This window comes from Phyllopteryx taeniolatus, chromosome 1 (assembly GCF_024500385.1).
Source record: "Phyllopteryx taeniolatus isolate TA_2022b chromosome 1, UOR_Ptae_1.2, whole genome shotgun sequence".
Lineage (NCBI taxonomy): Eukaryota > Metazoa > Chordata > Actinopteri > Syngnathiformes > Syngnathidae > Phyllopteryx > Phyllopteryx taeniolatus.
In genome coordinates this window covers 30,039,881-30,054,609 of record NC_084502.1, presented here as the reverse complement: position 1 = coordinate 30,054,609, position 14,729 = coordinate 30,039,881, and the positions used below count along the sequence as shown (strand labels likewise).

At 40.4% G+C, this 14,729-nt stretch overlaps 1 protein-coding gene across 13 annotated transcripts in view; it reads right to left on the bottom strand.

The window, feature by feature from the left end:
- gripap1 (GRIP1 associated protein 1) overlaps window positions 1–14,729 on the bottom strand; it is a 45,882-nt gene that overhangs the window by 1,812 nt on the left and 29,341 nt on the right. For 5 of the 13 annotated variants that reach the window (XM_061787409.1, XM_061787427.1, XM_061787354.1 and 2 more), the window contains 9 exons: window positions 14,578–14,691; window positions 13,828–13,905; window positions 12,968–13,063; window positions 12,426–12,482; window positions 11,469–11,568; window positions 10,147–10,277; window positions 9,948–10,064; window positions 1,693–1,786; window positions 523–698 (listed from right to left, as the gene is read on the bottom strand). In XM_061787409.1, the coding sequence (XP_061643393.1) occupies window positions 523–698; window positions 1,693–1,786; window positions 9,948–10,064; window positions 10,147–10,277; window positions 11,469–11,568; window positions 12,426–12,482; window positions 12,968–13,063; window positions 13,828–13,905; window positions 14,578–14,691 (963 nt within the window). Of the gene's footprint in view, window positions 1–522; window positions 699–1,692; window positions 1,787–3,921; window positions 4,001–9,947; window positions 10,065–10,146; window positions 10,278–10,501; window positions 10,662–11,332; window positions 11,365–11,468; window positions 11,569–12,425; window positions 12,483–12,967; window positions 13,064–13,827; window positions 13,906–14,577; window positions 14,692–14,729 lie in introns of those variants that run through there. The other 8 variants (XR_009790436.1, XM_061787362.1, XR_009790438.1 and 5 more) reach the window with 8 other exon arrangements.

The window sequence follows — 14,729 nt, the reverse complement described above, 5'->3', positions numbered from 1 at the left end:
TTCTGGGTGTTGTTGATAAATGGCTTTTGCTTTGCATGGTGGAGTTTTCAAGTTGCACTTACGGATGTAGCGTCGAACTGTATTTACTGACAAGTGTTCCTGAGCCCATGCGGTGATAATGATTTGCAAATCATTGTATTCTGTTTTTATTTGTTTAACACAACGTCCCAACTTCATTGCAATTGGGGTTGTACTTAAATAAAATATTACTTTTATTTAACTGTCAAAGTTAAATAAAACTATACCGAAATAAATGCTCAATAACAAACAGTTCTTAACAATAGGACAATATCAAGCTTGCTGTGCTTTGACCACTTTGACTGCTTCACTTTATTGCATTTTTGTAAGAAATGATTTGCGTTTGCTTGTAACTTGGCATTTGAGATGCACTCATTGCCAACAACTTGGCCACATCGCGCATACCACACCTAGCGCCTTCATGATAGCATCTAATGCCAATGTTAGCGTGCCAATGTTAGCGTGGAGGTTTGTGCAAGTGCTTAGCGAGGTGTTTGCTTTTACCTTGTGAAGGTGCATGTTCTTGGTCAGCTGCTCCTCCAACATGTTCTGCAGCTTCTTGTTCATCTCGCGCACATTCTCATCTCCAGACTTGACCAGGTCCCTCAAGACGGAACCCAGACCTCCTCGGTCGGCCTGAGAAGCTCCGCCATGACTACCTGTGGCGCCGCCTGACACATCTGAGCGCACCGTGGACGGTAAAACATGATTGTGAGGACACAAGAAGAATCATCATCATTTACGACAGGGTTAGGCGACCACGTGACTACGACGATGCAGCCCAGCCCGCATTTATGTAAACAGTCCTGGAATGTTTGTTGCATTCATTTAGACATCACCCCCTTGCAATTGCTTTATCATAGTGTGTTAAGGACTATTTTCATTTACCTCATTAATATCTGCCCAATGGATATATTATAAGTTATATTAGTAAAATACACAATCATACATCATCTTTATTTATTTGATTAAAGAGTTGGTTCATTTATTCATGGTAAATATCACAATAAAAAATATGAGTGAAAAAAATACTTTCATCAAATGGTCATCAAATAGCTTATTTATTGTAAATAAAAGTATTAGCTAAATTAACTACTTTATGCCAATTCTATTTTTTTATTAAATGATTGATTTATGGTAAATAATACAATTAAAAATAGTACATTAATTTTACATCACTCTAATTTCTTTGATCAAATAAATGGTTAACTGGTTTATTGTAATACACTTAGTAAAAAAAAAAGTTTACATTTTTATTTTATCAAATAATTTGTTGATGGATTTATTGTAAATAATGAAATAAAAAATGTCTAATAGCAATTTTAGATGATTTTTCAATATTGTATTAAATAATTGGTTAAATAATGTATTTTAAATTAAATGAGTAACCTATTGTAAACATTTATTTTACTCAACAATTTGTTAATTTATTTAAAATAAAAAACAGTAAAATACACTTTTTACCAAATTATTTATTTTATTCCACAATCGGGTCATTGATTTATTGTAAAATAAACAATTTACACTATTTGTTTTGATGTTGTTGCATCATTACTTCATGAAAAACTACATTAAACTGAAAACTAAATGATAAGAATCAATTGTGATTTGAATATTAAAAGAGCCAATTTGACATTTGAACTCGTGATTATGCGGACGTGATTGTGACGTCACCTCTGCGGCTCTCCATGACGTATGTCTCGATGATGGCACTCTTCCTGCAGATGTCCTCCGCCATGGACGAGCAGCTCACCTCCAGATGTTTCACCTGTCAATAACATAGCAGAGGTCACGTGACAGGCCCGGCGACCAATGATAGGAGGCCAGCCATGGGGGGACCCCTCGACATACAAGTAAGTCCAGCAGTGGAAGCATAACAACATCATATTGGATGAGGAAAAGTGAAGCTCCAGGATGGTCGAAGATTCTGTAGGGACTAGAACCTTCTCTTTGGACAACACCATCCTCTTTGTACTAGTACCTTCTTCTCTGGACCAAAACATTCTCTTGAGACCAGACCTAATCTCTGGACTAGAACCAGCACCAGAAGCTTAATTTTGGACTACACTATACTCTTGGGACTAGAACCTTAGTCCGGTACTACAAACCACAATTCCAATTAAGTTGGGACATGGTATAAAATTTAAGTTAAAACAGAATACAATGATTTGCAAATCCTTTTCAATCTATATTCAATTGAGGTATTTAAGTTTTTTTGGGTTTTTTTTGCAAATACTCACTCGTTTTGATTTTGACGCCTGCAACATGTTCCAAAAAAGCTGGGACAGGGGCATATTTACCACTGTGTTACATCATCTTTCCTTTTAACAACAATAAGTAAGCGTTTGGGAATTGAGGAAACTAACTAAGTTTTGTAAGTGGAATTCTTTCCCATTCTTGGTTGATGTACAACTTCAGTTGCTCAACAGTCCGGGGTCTCCGTTGTCGTATTTAGCACTTCATAATGCACCACACATTTTCACTGGGAGACAGGTCTGCACAGGTGGCAGGCCAGTCCAGTACTCGAGCTCTTTTATTACGAAGCCACACTGTTGTAACACATGCAGAATGTGACTTGGCAATGTCTTGCTGAAATAAACAGGGACATTCCTGAAAAAGACATTGCTTGGATGGCAGCACATGTTGCTCCAAAATAGATATGTACCTTTCAGCTTGAATGGTGCCTTCACAGATGTGCATGTTACCCATGCCATGGGCACTAACACAACCCCATACCATCACAGATGCTGACTTTTACACATTGTGCTGAGAACAGTCCAGATAGTCCTTTTCCTCTTTGGCCCCTAGGACACGACGTCCAAGATTTTGAAATGTGGATTCATCAGACCACAGCACACTTTTCCACTTTGCGTCACTCCATCTCAGATGAGCTAGGGCCCAGAGAAGATGGCGGCGTTTCTGGGTGCTGTTGATATGACTTTCACTTTGCATCGTAGAGTTTTAGCTTGCATTTGTAGATGTAGCGATTAACTGTGTTAACTGACAATTGTTTTCTGAAGTGTTCTTGAGCCCACGTGGCAATATCCTTTACACGATGATACCGGTTTTTAATGCAATGCTGCCTGATGGATCAAAGGTCACGGGCATTCATTGTTGATTTTCATGCTTGCAGTTTACATGCAGAGATTTCTCCAGATTCTCTGAATCTTTTAATGCTATTATGATTGCAGATCATGAAATCCCTAAATTCCTGGCAAATGTAAATTGATAAACATTACTCTTCAACCGTTGGATTATTTGCTCACGCAGTTGTTCACAAAGTGGTGAACTTCGTCCTATCCTTGCTTGTCAACAACTGAGCCTTTCGGGGATGCTCCTTTTATACCCAATCATGACACCCACCTGTTTTCAATTAACCTGTTCACCTATGGAATTTTTCCAACAGGTGTCTTTTTTTTTGGGGGGGGGGGGGGAGTTTTAGCTTTCCTCAACTTTCCCAGTCTTTTGCTACTCCTGTCCCAGCTTTTTTGGAACGTGTTTGCAGGCATCAAATTCAAAATAAGAGAATATTTGCAAAAAAAACAAAAATGTTAAACAGTTTGAACATTAAATATCTTGTGTCTGTAGTGTGTGTTTTTTGCAGAACATTGTATTCTGCTTTTATTTACATTTTATACAAAATCCTAACTTCATTGGAAGTGGGATTTGGAAAACCTTCACTTTGGCCTATACCATTCTCTTGGGACTTAAACCTCTCGGGACTAAAACCTTCACTTTGGACAACACCATTCTCTGGGCACTAGAACCTTATCTCGGGACTAGAACTTCTCTTGGGCTAAAAAACCTCACAGGACTAAAACCTTTACTTTGGACTAGACTAGGGCTGCATGATATTGGGGAGGAAAATTAAAAATAACATTGCGTTTTTGGTAACAACATTACCTCAAGCTCTCCTTGAAGAATGGATCATCCAAAACGTCTTCTGAAGCACCCAGGGACGACACCACATCTCTAGAATTTACTGTAAGCAATGGTGCTAATCTTATTAGAATGTCTAGCTTTTCCTATCACCGTATGCTAGCACTTAGGTTAGAAGACATTTGTTGTTTAATTATTTCTTTTACATGATAGTTTTACAGTAAATTAGAGCTGGGAGAGACAAACAGCTCGAGGCAAGAACATTTTGCCTCTTATTTGGAGAATGTTTTGCGAGCTTCAACTATTCAAAGTAACATTGTGATTGGTGGAATGATGCGCGCAGTGCATGTTGGGTAGCCACGTTCTTTTCCCACCAACATCGTCAGGACCTTTGCGACGTAACTATTACGCATGCGCACATCATAAAAACAATGATAAAAAATTTACCGTGCAGCCCCAGACTAGACAATTCTATTGCTACTAGAACATTTAGACAACACCATTCCGTGGGACTAGAACCTTCTCTCGATACTAAAATCCTACTCATCATTATTGGCACCCCTTCATTTAATGCATAACCTGTATAATATCTTCAGAAATAAATGGAAATGTACAAAACTTATATCATCAGGATCTTTTAATTGGATGTCCTAAGTAATTTCATAAATATATATATATATATTTTTTTAAACTTACATATTGTAATTTCAAAGAAGAAACAGAAAACAGCATGTCCAGCAATATTGGCACCCCTCCTTAATATTTGGTTGCAGACCCTTTGGCAGCGATGACAGCCTCCAAACGTTTCTTGTATCCCATCTTTAGTCGTGGTAATTTACTCCCATTCTTCCTTTGCAATTTGTTCAAGCTCTTGAACATTTAAAGGGTTCTTTTCCCCCATGGCAGATTTCAGCTACCAACAAAGAATTTCAGTTGGACTGAGATCAGGACTCATTGCTAACCATTTTAAAACAGTCCATTATTTCCTTTACAACCATTCCTGTGTGCTTTGGGATGTGCTTTGCATCTTTGTCTTGCTGGAGGACCCATGATCTTCGCCTCAAATCAAGTTTTCTTACACTGGGTAAGACATTTCGCTCTAAAATCTCTTGATAATTTTATGATTTCATGATACAGTCGAGGCCTCCAGTACCAGATTCACAAAGCAGCTCCACAGCATTATGGATCTTCTGCCATGTTTGACTCTTGGCAGTGTGTTCTTTTCCTTACTGTCAAACTCCTGAAGTTTGCAGATGACACCCCTGTCATCGGCCTCATCAAGGACGGTGACAAGTCTGCATATCGACAGGAAGCGGAGCGGCTGGAGCTGTGGTGCGGCCGACACAACCTGGAGCTGAACACGCTCAAGACTGTAGAGATGATCGTGGACTTCAGGAGGCATCCTTCGCCACAGCTGCCCCTCACGTTATCCAGCTGCCTTGTGTCAACCGTCGAGACCTTCAAGTTCCTGGGAATTACAATCTCCCAGGACCTGAAGAGGGCGACCAACATCAACTCCGTCCTCAAAAAGGCCCAGCAGAGGATGTACTTCCTGCGGCTTCTGAGAAAGCACGGCCTGCCACCGGAGCTGCTGAGACAGTTCTACACAGCGGTCATCGAATCAGTCCTGTGTTCTTCCATCACAGTCTGGTTTGGTGCTGCTACAAAAAAGGACAAACTCCGACTGCAACGGACAATCAAAACTGCTGAAAGGATTGTCGGTACCCCCCTACCCACCCTTGAGGACTTGCACGCTGCCAGAACTAAGACAAGGGCGTGCAAAATCCTCTCGGACCCTCCCCACCCCGGTCACCAGCTCTTCCAGCTCCTTCCCTCAGGTAGGCGCTACCGATCAATGCAAACTAGAACTAGTAGACATTCCAACAGCTTCTTCCCTCTTGCAATCAACTTCTTAAACAGCTAACTTATAATTCCATTACAACAAGCTGGCAATTTTTTGACTTGAGTTCGTTGTCACATTTCTGTGGGGCCAATTATGTATTACTCGTGCACTCACTGTAGTTACTCCTCGCCATGCTGCACTATTTGCATATACTGGCCACTCATGCCAGAGTAGCATCTGCTCCATTTGCACACTGATTGAGGAGTATCTGTAACATTTGCACAACCATTGTCCCAGATTATCGCACTACTCGCCACTTTAAACCGCATACACTCCTTGAAGTCTCAGTGCCCTTTGCACAATGGTCATTGCACCGGACTCTTGCGATATTAGCCATTCGAACTGCTCTAAGTGCTAGAGGACTCTGCATCTTTTTGCACAATTGTTTTTTGTCAATGTCTTTATGTCTCCAAAGTGTTCTGTAAATTGACTGTCTGTTGTACTAGAGCGGCTCCAACTACCGGAGACAAATTCCTTGTGTGTTTTGGACATACTTGGCAAATAAAGATGATTCTGATTCTGATTAAAGGCTTGCGCTGTCTATAAACATACTGTTTGTGTGCATTGCCAAAAAGCTCTATTTTTGTTTCATCTCTCCATAAAATGTTGTTTTTCATTTGCTCTTTTGTATCAAACACATTCTGTATAGAAAAAAAATTCACTTGATTCATTTTCTTCAGGATATATTTTACATTTAGTACTTAAATTTCATGGGTGCCAATAATGGTGAGCAGGAATGTATAACTCTTTCTCTGGAATAAATACTTCTCTTGGGACCAGAACCTTTCCTTGAGACAAGAACCTTATCTCGAGACTGGACTCTTCACTTGGGACTAGAACCTTCACTGTGGACTAAAACGATCTTCCAGGACTAGTACCTTCTCTCTGGACTAAAACCTTCTCTTGGGACGTGAAATTTATCTCAAGACTAAAACTTTCACTTTGGATTAAAATGATCTCTAAGGAATTGTACCTTCTCTCTGAATTAAAACCTTCTCTGGGAACTGAAACCTTCTCAAGACTTGAACCTTTTTTCCTGGGACTAAAACGTCTCGTGTGCCGAGAACCTTCTCTTTTTGGTTTGGTGCTTCCTGAGGGAGTAACAATACACATGGTGCAGGGTCTGAAGTTAAGCCTTTTTGGGTGGTGGCCCGAGCCAAGTTGTGGTGGCCCTGTCAGAATTCGTACTGGCCCTGTATTTTCATGATATATGTTAAGTTTGAGTGATTATTTCATATTTAGCGTCTTTATACTGTATTATTTAAGGCCCTTTAAATAACTATTAGTACAATTGCATTCATGGCAATGACTCTGCATTAACCTCACTAAAATCAAGGCATTGCAATTGCTCAAATTAATAATAATGCTTAAAAGAATAAATCAATTACAAAATTAGTAAAATATTTACTTAGCAGTGACATTCCAACAATGCTTTATCTTGTGTCTTAATGTAGTGGACACTATGTATACAGTGCATGTCAAGAGCAAATGAGCAAATGAGAATCATGAGGTCAAAGGAACTGCCTGAAGAGCTCAGAGACATAATTGTGGTTAGGCACAGATCTGGCCAAGGTTACAATAAAAAATCTGCTGCACTTAAGGTTCCTAAGAGCACAGTGGCCTCCATAATCCTTAAATTGAAGACATTTGGGATGATCAGAACCCTTCCTAGAGCTGGCCGTCCGGCCAAACTGAGCAATCGGGGGTGAAGAGCCTTGGTGAGAGAGGTAAAGAAGAACCCAAAGATCACTGTGGCTGAGCTCCAGGGATGCAGTCGGGAGATGGGAGAAAGTTCTAGAAAGTCAACCATCACTGCAGCCCTCCACCAGGCAGAGCTTTATGGCAGCGTGGCCCGACGGAAGCCTCTCCTCACTGCAAGACACATGAAAGCCCGCATGGAGTTTGCTAAAAAAAACACCTGAAGGACTCCCAAGAAGTTGAGAAATAAGATTCTCTGGTCTGACGAGACCAGCAAGATAGAACCTTTTGACCTTCATTCTAAGCGGTATGTGTAGAGAAAACCAGGCACTGCTCATCACCTGTCCAATACAGTCCCAACAGTGAAACATAGTGATGGCAGCATCATGCTGTGGGGGTATTTTCAGCTGCAGGGACAGAACGACTGGTTGCAATTGAATGAAAGACAAATGCGGTCAATTACATGGATATCCTGGATGAAAACCTTCTCCAGAGTGCTGAGGATATCATACTGGGCTGAAGGTTCACCTTCCAACATGACAATTACCCTAAGCACACAGCTAAAATAACGGAGGAGTGGCTTCAGAACAACTCTGTGACTGTTCTTGAATGGCCCAGCCAGAGCCCTGCCGTAAACCCAATTGAGCATCTCTGGAGAGACCTGAAAATGGCTGTCCACCAACGTTCACCATCCAACCTGACAGACCTGGAGAGGATCCCCAAATCCTGGTGTGAAAAACTTGTTGTATCATTCCCAAAAAGACTCATGGTTGTATTAACTCAAAAGGGTGCTTCTACTAAATACTGAGCAAAGGGTCTGAATACTTAAGGCTGTGTGAAATTTCAGTTTTTCTTTTTTTTTTTTTTTAATAAATCTGCCGTTCAAATCAATTCCGTTTTTTTTCTGTTAATATTGGGTTCTGTGTGTACATTAATGAGGGAAAAAATTAACTTAAATGATTCTAGCAAATGGCTGCAATATAACAAAGAGTGAAAATTTTTAAGGGGGTCTGAATACTTTCCGTACCCACTGTATTCCTGTCATTATCGGTCTCCACATATCGTTCCACCATACGCGTTCATATATCCGTTTCTTAACCTGTTCTAAAACCGCGGCCGTTGATACTGTTTGCATGTCCATAGCGTTTTCCATTCATTTGGTCGTTGTTTGTTAGCATTAAGCTAGCGGCCTTTCCTAAGGCAAAGCTGTGGTTGTTTTAACATCCACATGCAATCCTCTTTATTTTATGCTTAGTTTGACCATAAACTTCAACTGGAAGTGACAAACAGCTTGAAACCTCTTTTGGGATGAAATGTTCACCATTTGTTAAAGTGGTGCTTATTGTGAAGTGCGTTGAATTGAGGTTACAGCCACCACAAAGCGCTCGTATCTAAGTTTGTGCTCGCATGTCAAAGCAAAACTTCAGCCGAATGACGGCTCGTATCTCGAAAAACTCTTAAGTCCAATCACTTGTATGTCAAGGTACCACTGTACATGTAATTTGTATTGAAACGTTTCAGTACAGAGTGGATTTTGTTCCCATACCGTACCGAAAATGCACCCAACGTGACGTCAGAACCGAGGTACGTAATGAACAGAGATTTTTGCGCATCGTAGCGTACACCCCTAGTGCTTATATACCTATATCCTATACATATAAGGAGTTAACATTATAATCGTCAAAAGAAAAAAATATATACAGGTATGTGTTTGAGGTGCCTGTTTTCTCAATCTGAATGAACAGGAGGTATTGACTTTGCATTTTTTAGGATGTGGCTTTCTGAAGGGTAGCATGATGGTACTCCGGTTTCCTCCCAGGTAGGTTGATTGAAAAAATTGCCCGTAGGTGTGAATGTGCGTGCGATTGGTTGTTTGTTTATATGTGCCGTGCGATTGGCTGGCGACCAGTTCAGGGTGTACCCCGCCTCTCACCCAGAGTCAGCACGCCCACGACCCTAGTGAGGATAAGCGGTATGGAAAATGGATGGATGGCTTTCTGAAGTTCAGTCCATTGACTTGCATGAGTTTACAGGGCAGATGTGCCACATCCAATAGTAGTGATATCCAGATCCATATCAGCAATAATCATACATGCTTTACTTATTTTGTAGGAGGGAATGTTACAAAAGGCTTGATGATGTGATACTCCAGCAGAGAACAATAATCAGCAACAGTAGGTATGAGAAAAATGGACCCATTTTTTTTTATTAACCAATAGATGACAAAGTAACTTTAAAAATAAAAATGTACTACAATTGAATAAAACCCATTTATGTTAGAAAATTCTGAAAAATAACTTAAATATCACCCAAAAAAATATATATATTTAAATTGCAACATAACCACTGTTTAACTTAAACACCCCTACCCAATAGGGGCTGACGTGCTGACAAATTGCAGCAAAGGACGAACTTGCGTCATGAGACATCTACATGTATTCAGACCCACCTTCTCCTCCAGCATCCATTTCTCCTGCTGGACCTCAGCAAGCCTTTGGAACAGTTCTCCTAGCTCGTCATCAGACAGCTCTGCGGCACGCTGACACTGAGGACTTCCTCCTCCCGACTGGTGACAAGAAGTGCCCATGAGACATTTACTTGTGTGTTCTCTACGCCGCCGATCACACGAGTTAGGCCGCATGATCCACCTTGTTCTGACCGCCGCTCTGGCACTCCTTCATCATGTCTCGGTAGGAGAAGGATGAGACGGAGGACGAGTCTCCCGTCTGCTGAGTGCGACTGGGACTGTTGATCTCAGACAGGACTAGTTCCTCGAGGCCTGCAGGAAGAGGAACACACCGCTTCGTGTTAGCTCGTTAACAGTGGCTTCATTTAAATGAGCAACCTTAAATTTCTATTACTGTCAACCTGAACATATTGGCGGTTAGTGACCAAGAACCACCACTCCAAAAAATATAGCCCTTCAAGTACATACACTGTATGTATAAGGGCAACTTTATTAATGAGAAGTTTGAAACGATGCATTTCTTTGGTCTTCCTTACCGTCATCGTTTGGTTCTTCTTTATGTACTGTACAGGATTCTGTATCATGCCCTGATGGCAGGATATTGCGGTGTAGCTTTTTCCTCCTTTTAGCATATCCAAGAGATTGACATTCTCCTGGAGCATCATAACTTTCTTCTTAGAAGGAGCATGGCACCATCTTATGGCGCGACAAAAAGAGCACATAAATATGCCAATAGGTGCCTTTTTCAGCCAATAGTTGCAGTTATGTTTGACAGAAAAATGGGCCGGTAGGTGACTTTGCCAATGGCGAGGGTTTTCCATACTTCAATAAGCATGTCTGCCAGCACACTAAACATGACCTTGAAGGAAAGGACATGCCCTTAAATGTAAAAACACGCAGACACATCTTTCAGGGCAAGGAAATGAGCATTTAAAAAATAACGTTAAATATTTAGGCAAAGATATACCCCTTTAGGATGAGGGCACACCCCTTTAAAGGCAAACACACCCCTTTAAGAAGAGGAAACAACCCTTTCAGAAAAACGACAAGCCCATTTTAAGCAGGCGCTAGCACAGGACAGAATAATGGTAGTGGTCCTACTTCAAATATCTGATTGTCAGCTTTGTCCAAAGTCCAGAAATGCTCTTTAATCTTTCCTTATAGATTATACATGGTAATGTGTGTGTGTAAGTATAGCAGAGGGAATCAAAAGCATTGTATGAAATATTTAAGAGAAGGTTCTGGAATGAGGCAGAACCTTCTGATGAGTTCACATGATGCTGCTTATCTTTTGGAATCTTACTGAACAAATATACAAACACGCGTACACATTCTCACACACACACACACACACAACCTTCACTTACTGTATCCTCCCTTTTTGGCGGCTTCAACATGCCTGAAAATGCACCAGTTTTAGCAAATGCTTGTACCCTGGCAAAAAAGTATGTATTGTTGGGGGTCACCATAAACAACTCCCTTGTGAGGGTCTCAGACGCGTACCTGTTCTGCTCTTGCTGTTGGTTAGAATTTCTTGAAGTCTCTCCTGCAGTTTGTCTGCTCGCTTTCTCTCCAGCTGCAACTGTCTCTTTAAGTCCTTCAACTACAGACACACACGTAAACGTATATATCTGCAAATATTTTAAGTCTTTTCTGTTGTAATGCTATTGGCTTTCATTCGTTTTATCTGCCGCCACCCACGCAAATCAAAGTCTGCACTCCCACCGACCCCCCCAACAACACAAAAAGGCTTTGATACTTCACAAAAGAAAACCACTGTGGTTACATCCTATTGCCAAACCTTTTTTTTTAAAGCTCTAAGAGCCATGAGTGATGACTAAGCAGTGTAATCGGTGGATAGTAATCTGCATGCAAACTTAACTTTTGTGGCTGGCTTTCTTTTGCAACAAAGCACTACAGAATAATTTTTTTTAAAAACACTAAAGTATCCAACCTAACTATTTTCACTCGATATTGTCTAAAAATATATTCAGATTTTCAATCTTGAGGTGACACACTGCCGCATGGCTTCCACGACGTGATGAAGAGGCCGAGTTATATGACACTTCTAAGGCTGTTGAAGTGCCCGAGAGAGTTTATAGTCCAAGAGTGCGTCCAAGAGAGTCAAGTCTAAATTCTCACGCTATTTTCAACACATTAAATTAGTTAATAATGTTTAAAAATAACAGACGACCTAGGAAAAGTCCAATAGTATAGATTTGTGAAAAAAAAAAACCATTGACCATACTTGGACATACAGGGTTTCCACCTGACAGCGACGATAACACACCCACACAGAACTGCAGTGTTGTTCATTAACATATCATCACTGTCCAAATAAAAGCATGTCTCTGAAAAATTGTTAAGTCTTTTTTGTTGTATCGCTATTGGCTTTCTCTCATTCATCTTATCACGTATGCATGCATGCACGAACACTCACACACAGTCACACACACCCACCGCTGCACTTCCTTTCTTCTCTAATATCCTCTGTCCATCCATTGTGTCTTTGATCTCCTGCAGAAAAAGAAGACGTGTTCTCTGATAAACGGTTCCGTGTTTTGGTGCATTTGAACCCTCCTCTAACCCATTTCAAAGTTAAATGTAATCTTAGTGCAAGTAGTTTTTTGGCATACAACTTGTGCTGAGCTAACAGGTGAAATCAACATGTGAAGCACCTTGTAATGCTTGAATGGAGTTATTGGAGAGATAAACTATTGGGATTATTGGCATTTTTAAGTGTCTGTAAAACTTGGATAATTTATCATGGCATGGGTCAAATTGGCCGAGGGACATTATTGTTGTCCTGAGAAACAACAGGAGGGTAAAATGACACTTTGGTATATTGCAATGTGACTATTATTGATTCAGTACAATATATTCCTGATGTTTTGCCAACAATAACGTCACAATACAATAATTAAGTGATAATGTATACACTGGAATAAAACCAGAAAGGATACAATACGGATATAGTGTCCATGCAGTCCACTGATGCTGACCTGTTTGAGTTTGACGATAGTGCTGTGGTGTTCGTCTCTCTGATTCTGGACATCAACCAGCTGCCCGTGGACCACTTCCACCTCGGCCTGCTTGGCCTGTGATGTACATACAACATACATGGTGCCGTGAAAAAGTAGTTTCCCCCTTTCTGATTCCTGATTTATTTGCATATTGTATTGTAGTATTTTTTGTGAGAGTGGCCCCTTGGAAAAGTAATTTAAGCCCTCTGTATGTCTCAAATACATTGAGGACTAACAATAAATGGTGCCATACCATACTATATATATATATATATCAAACTTAAATGTCTCTGATCATCAAGCCAGTTTTAATCTCAAAAAGCAACCCCAGTAAATGCAAAATGCAGTTTCGAAATGATTTTATTTATTAAGGAGAAAAAAATAAATTAAAAAAAACCAGTCTGAAGTCTAAAAAAAGCAAACTGCCAAGCATGGATTGTATTTTAACTCATGGAGGCAGTGCTTCATCACCAAACTGGGTAACAAAGCTGTGTGTCGCAAGCAAGGGACACCCTGCCAAACACAACAGCCCCACCATAGTCTCAACAACTATTTAACGGTAAACTCTGCAGACAATCAACATTGCAACTTTTATTACCATTTGGATTTGACACGATAGTGTTACAAGACAGTGTCGTTGCATGAAAGAGAAAATGGGTTTGGGTGTGGTATTATATAAAATAGCTGCATTGTTACATCACAATTTGGGAAACTTCGTAAGGAAACGCTCACAGACACATCTGAGTCAGATTACTAAAGATGGACTTGGCTGTTTAATTTCACACTTGATTGACTGGACTATTTCTAGATAGAGCCACCCAGCCAGACAGACACACTACCTGTAGATCAAGTGTGTGTTGTTCATGGAGAGTTTTCACGGCTTCCTGATGTTCCAACGTCAACTTGTCTGTGTTTTCCTGCTCACACACAAGTGTGTACACACGCAGTGTAAATAAATACAGTGAACCCCGGATAATCGTGGGCATAAGTTCCCAACCCATTTGAAATAGGTGAAAACCTGTGACAGAGAGACCATATAAAACATTTTTTTTTATTTTTTAAACCTCCCACATGCTTTAAGCACATTTAAACTTATCAAGATACAGTTAAACATTTTATAACACACTTTTTAAACACATGATAAACATCTTTTAACACAAAAAAAACATGGTAAGCATAAAATGAATAGAAAATAGTGTGTATTGTAGTGCCTGTGTGATATTTACATGCATGTGCATTTACGATGTGGGACCGAATGGGGTAGCGTGTACCGTCAGTGAGTCTGTGTGTGAGGGTCTGGGTGTGAGCTGTGGCTGACAGCATCTCCTGAGAGAGTGTGCACACTGTGTTTTACTGTTCTTCCAGCTAAAATGGCTGAAAAGTGAATTGACAAATATGGCTCTCCTTTCCCACATGCAAGGGGATTACAGTCAGTAAGGATACTGTATAAACTCAAAAACACAAATAAAGACGCACTTTTTCTTCCAGGACTCTGGATAATTTAAATGCTCAGATTAAAGAACAGAACGGGGCCTATGTACTTCGTCCATACCTGATTTTCAGTATCACTATTGTTTCCTCGCACCCACCTTGGCCTCATTGAGCCGTCGTTCAAACCATGCTTTGGTTTCTTCCAGGGACTGCAGCTGACTGTGAAGTTCTTGCACTTTGGTCTGAAGACTCTCAAGCTCTTTGCTTCGAGCCTGAAACACAAAATATTTAATGATATTGCCATCAAATC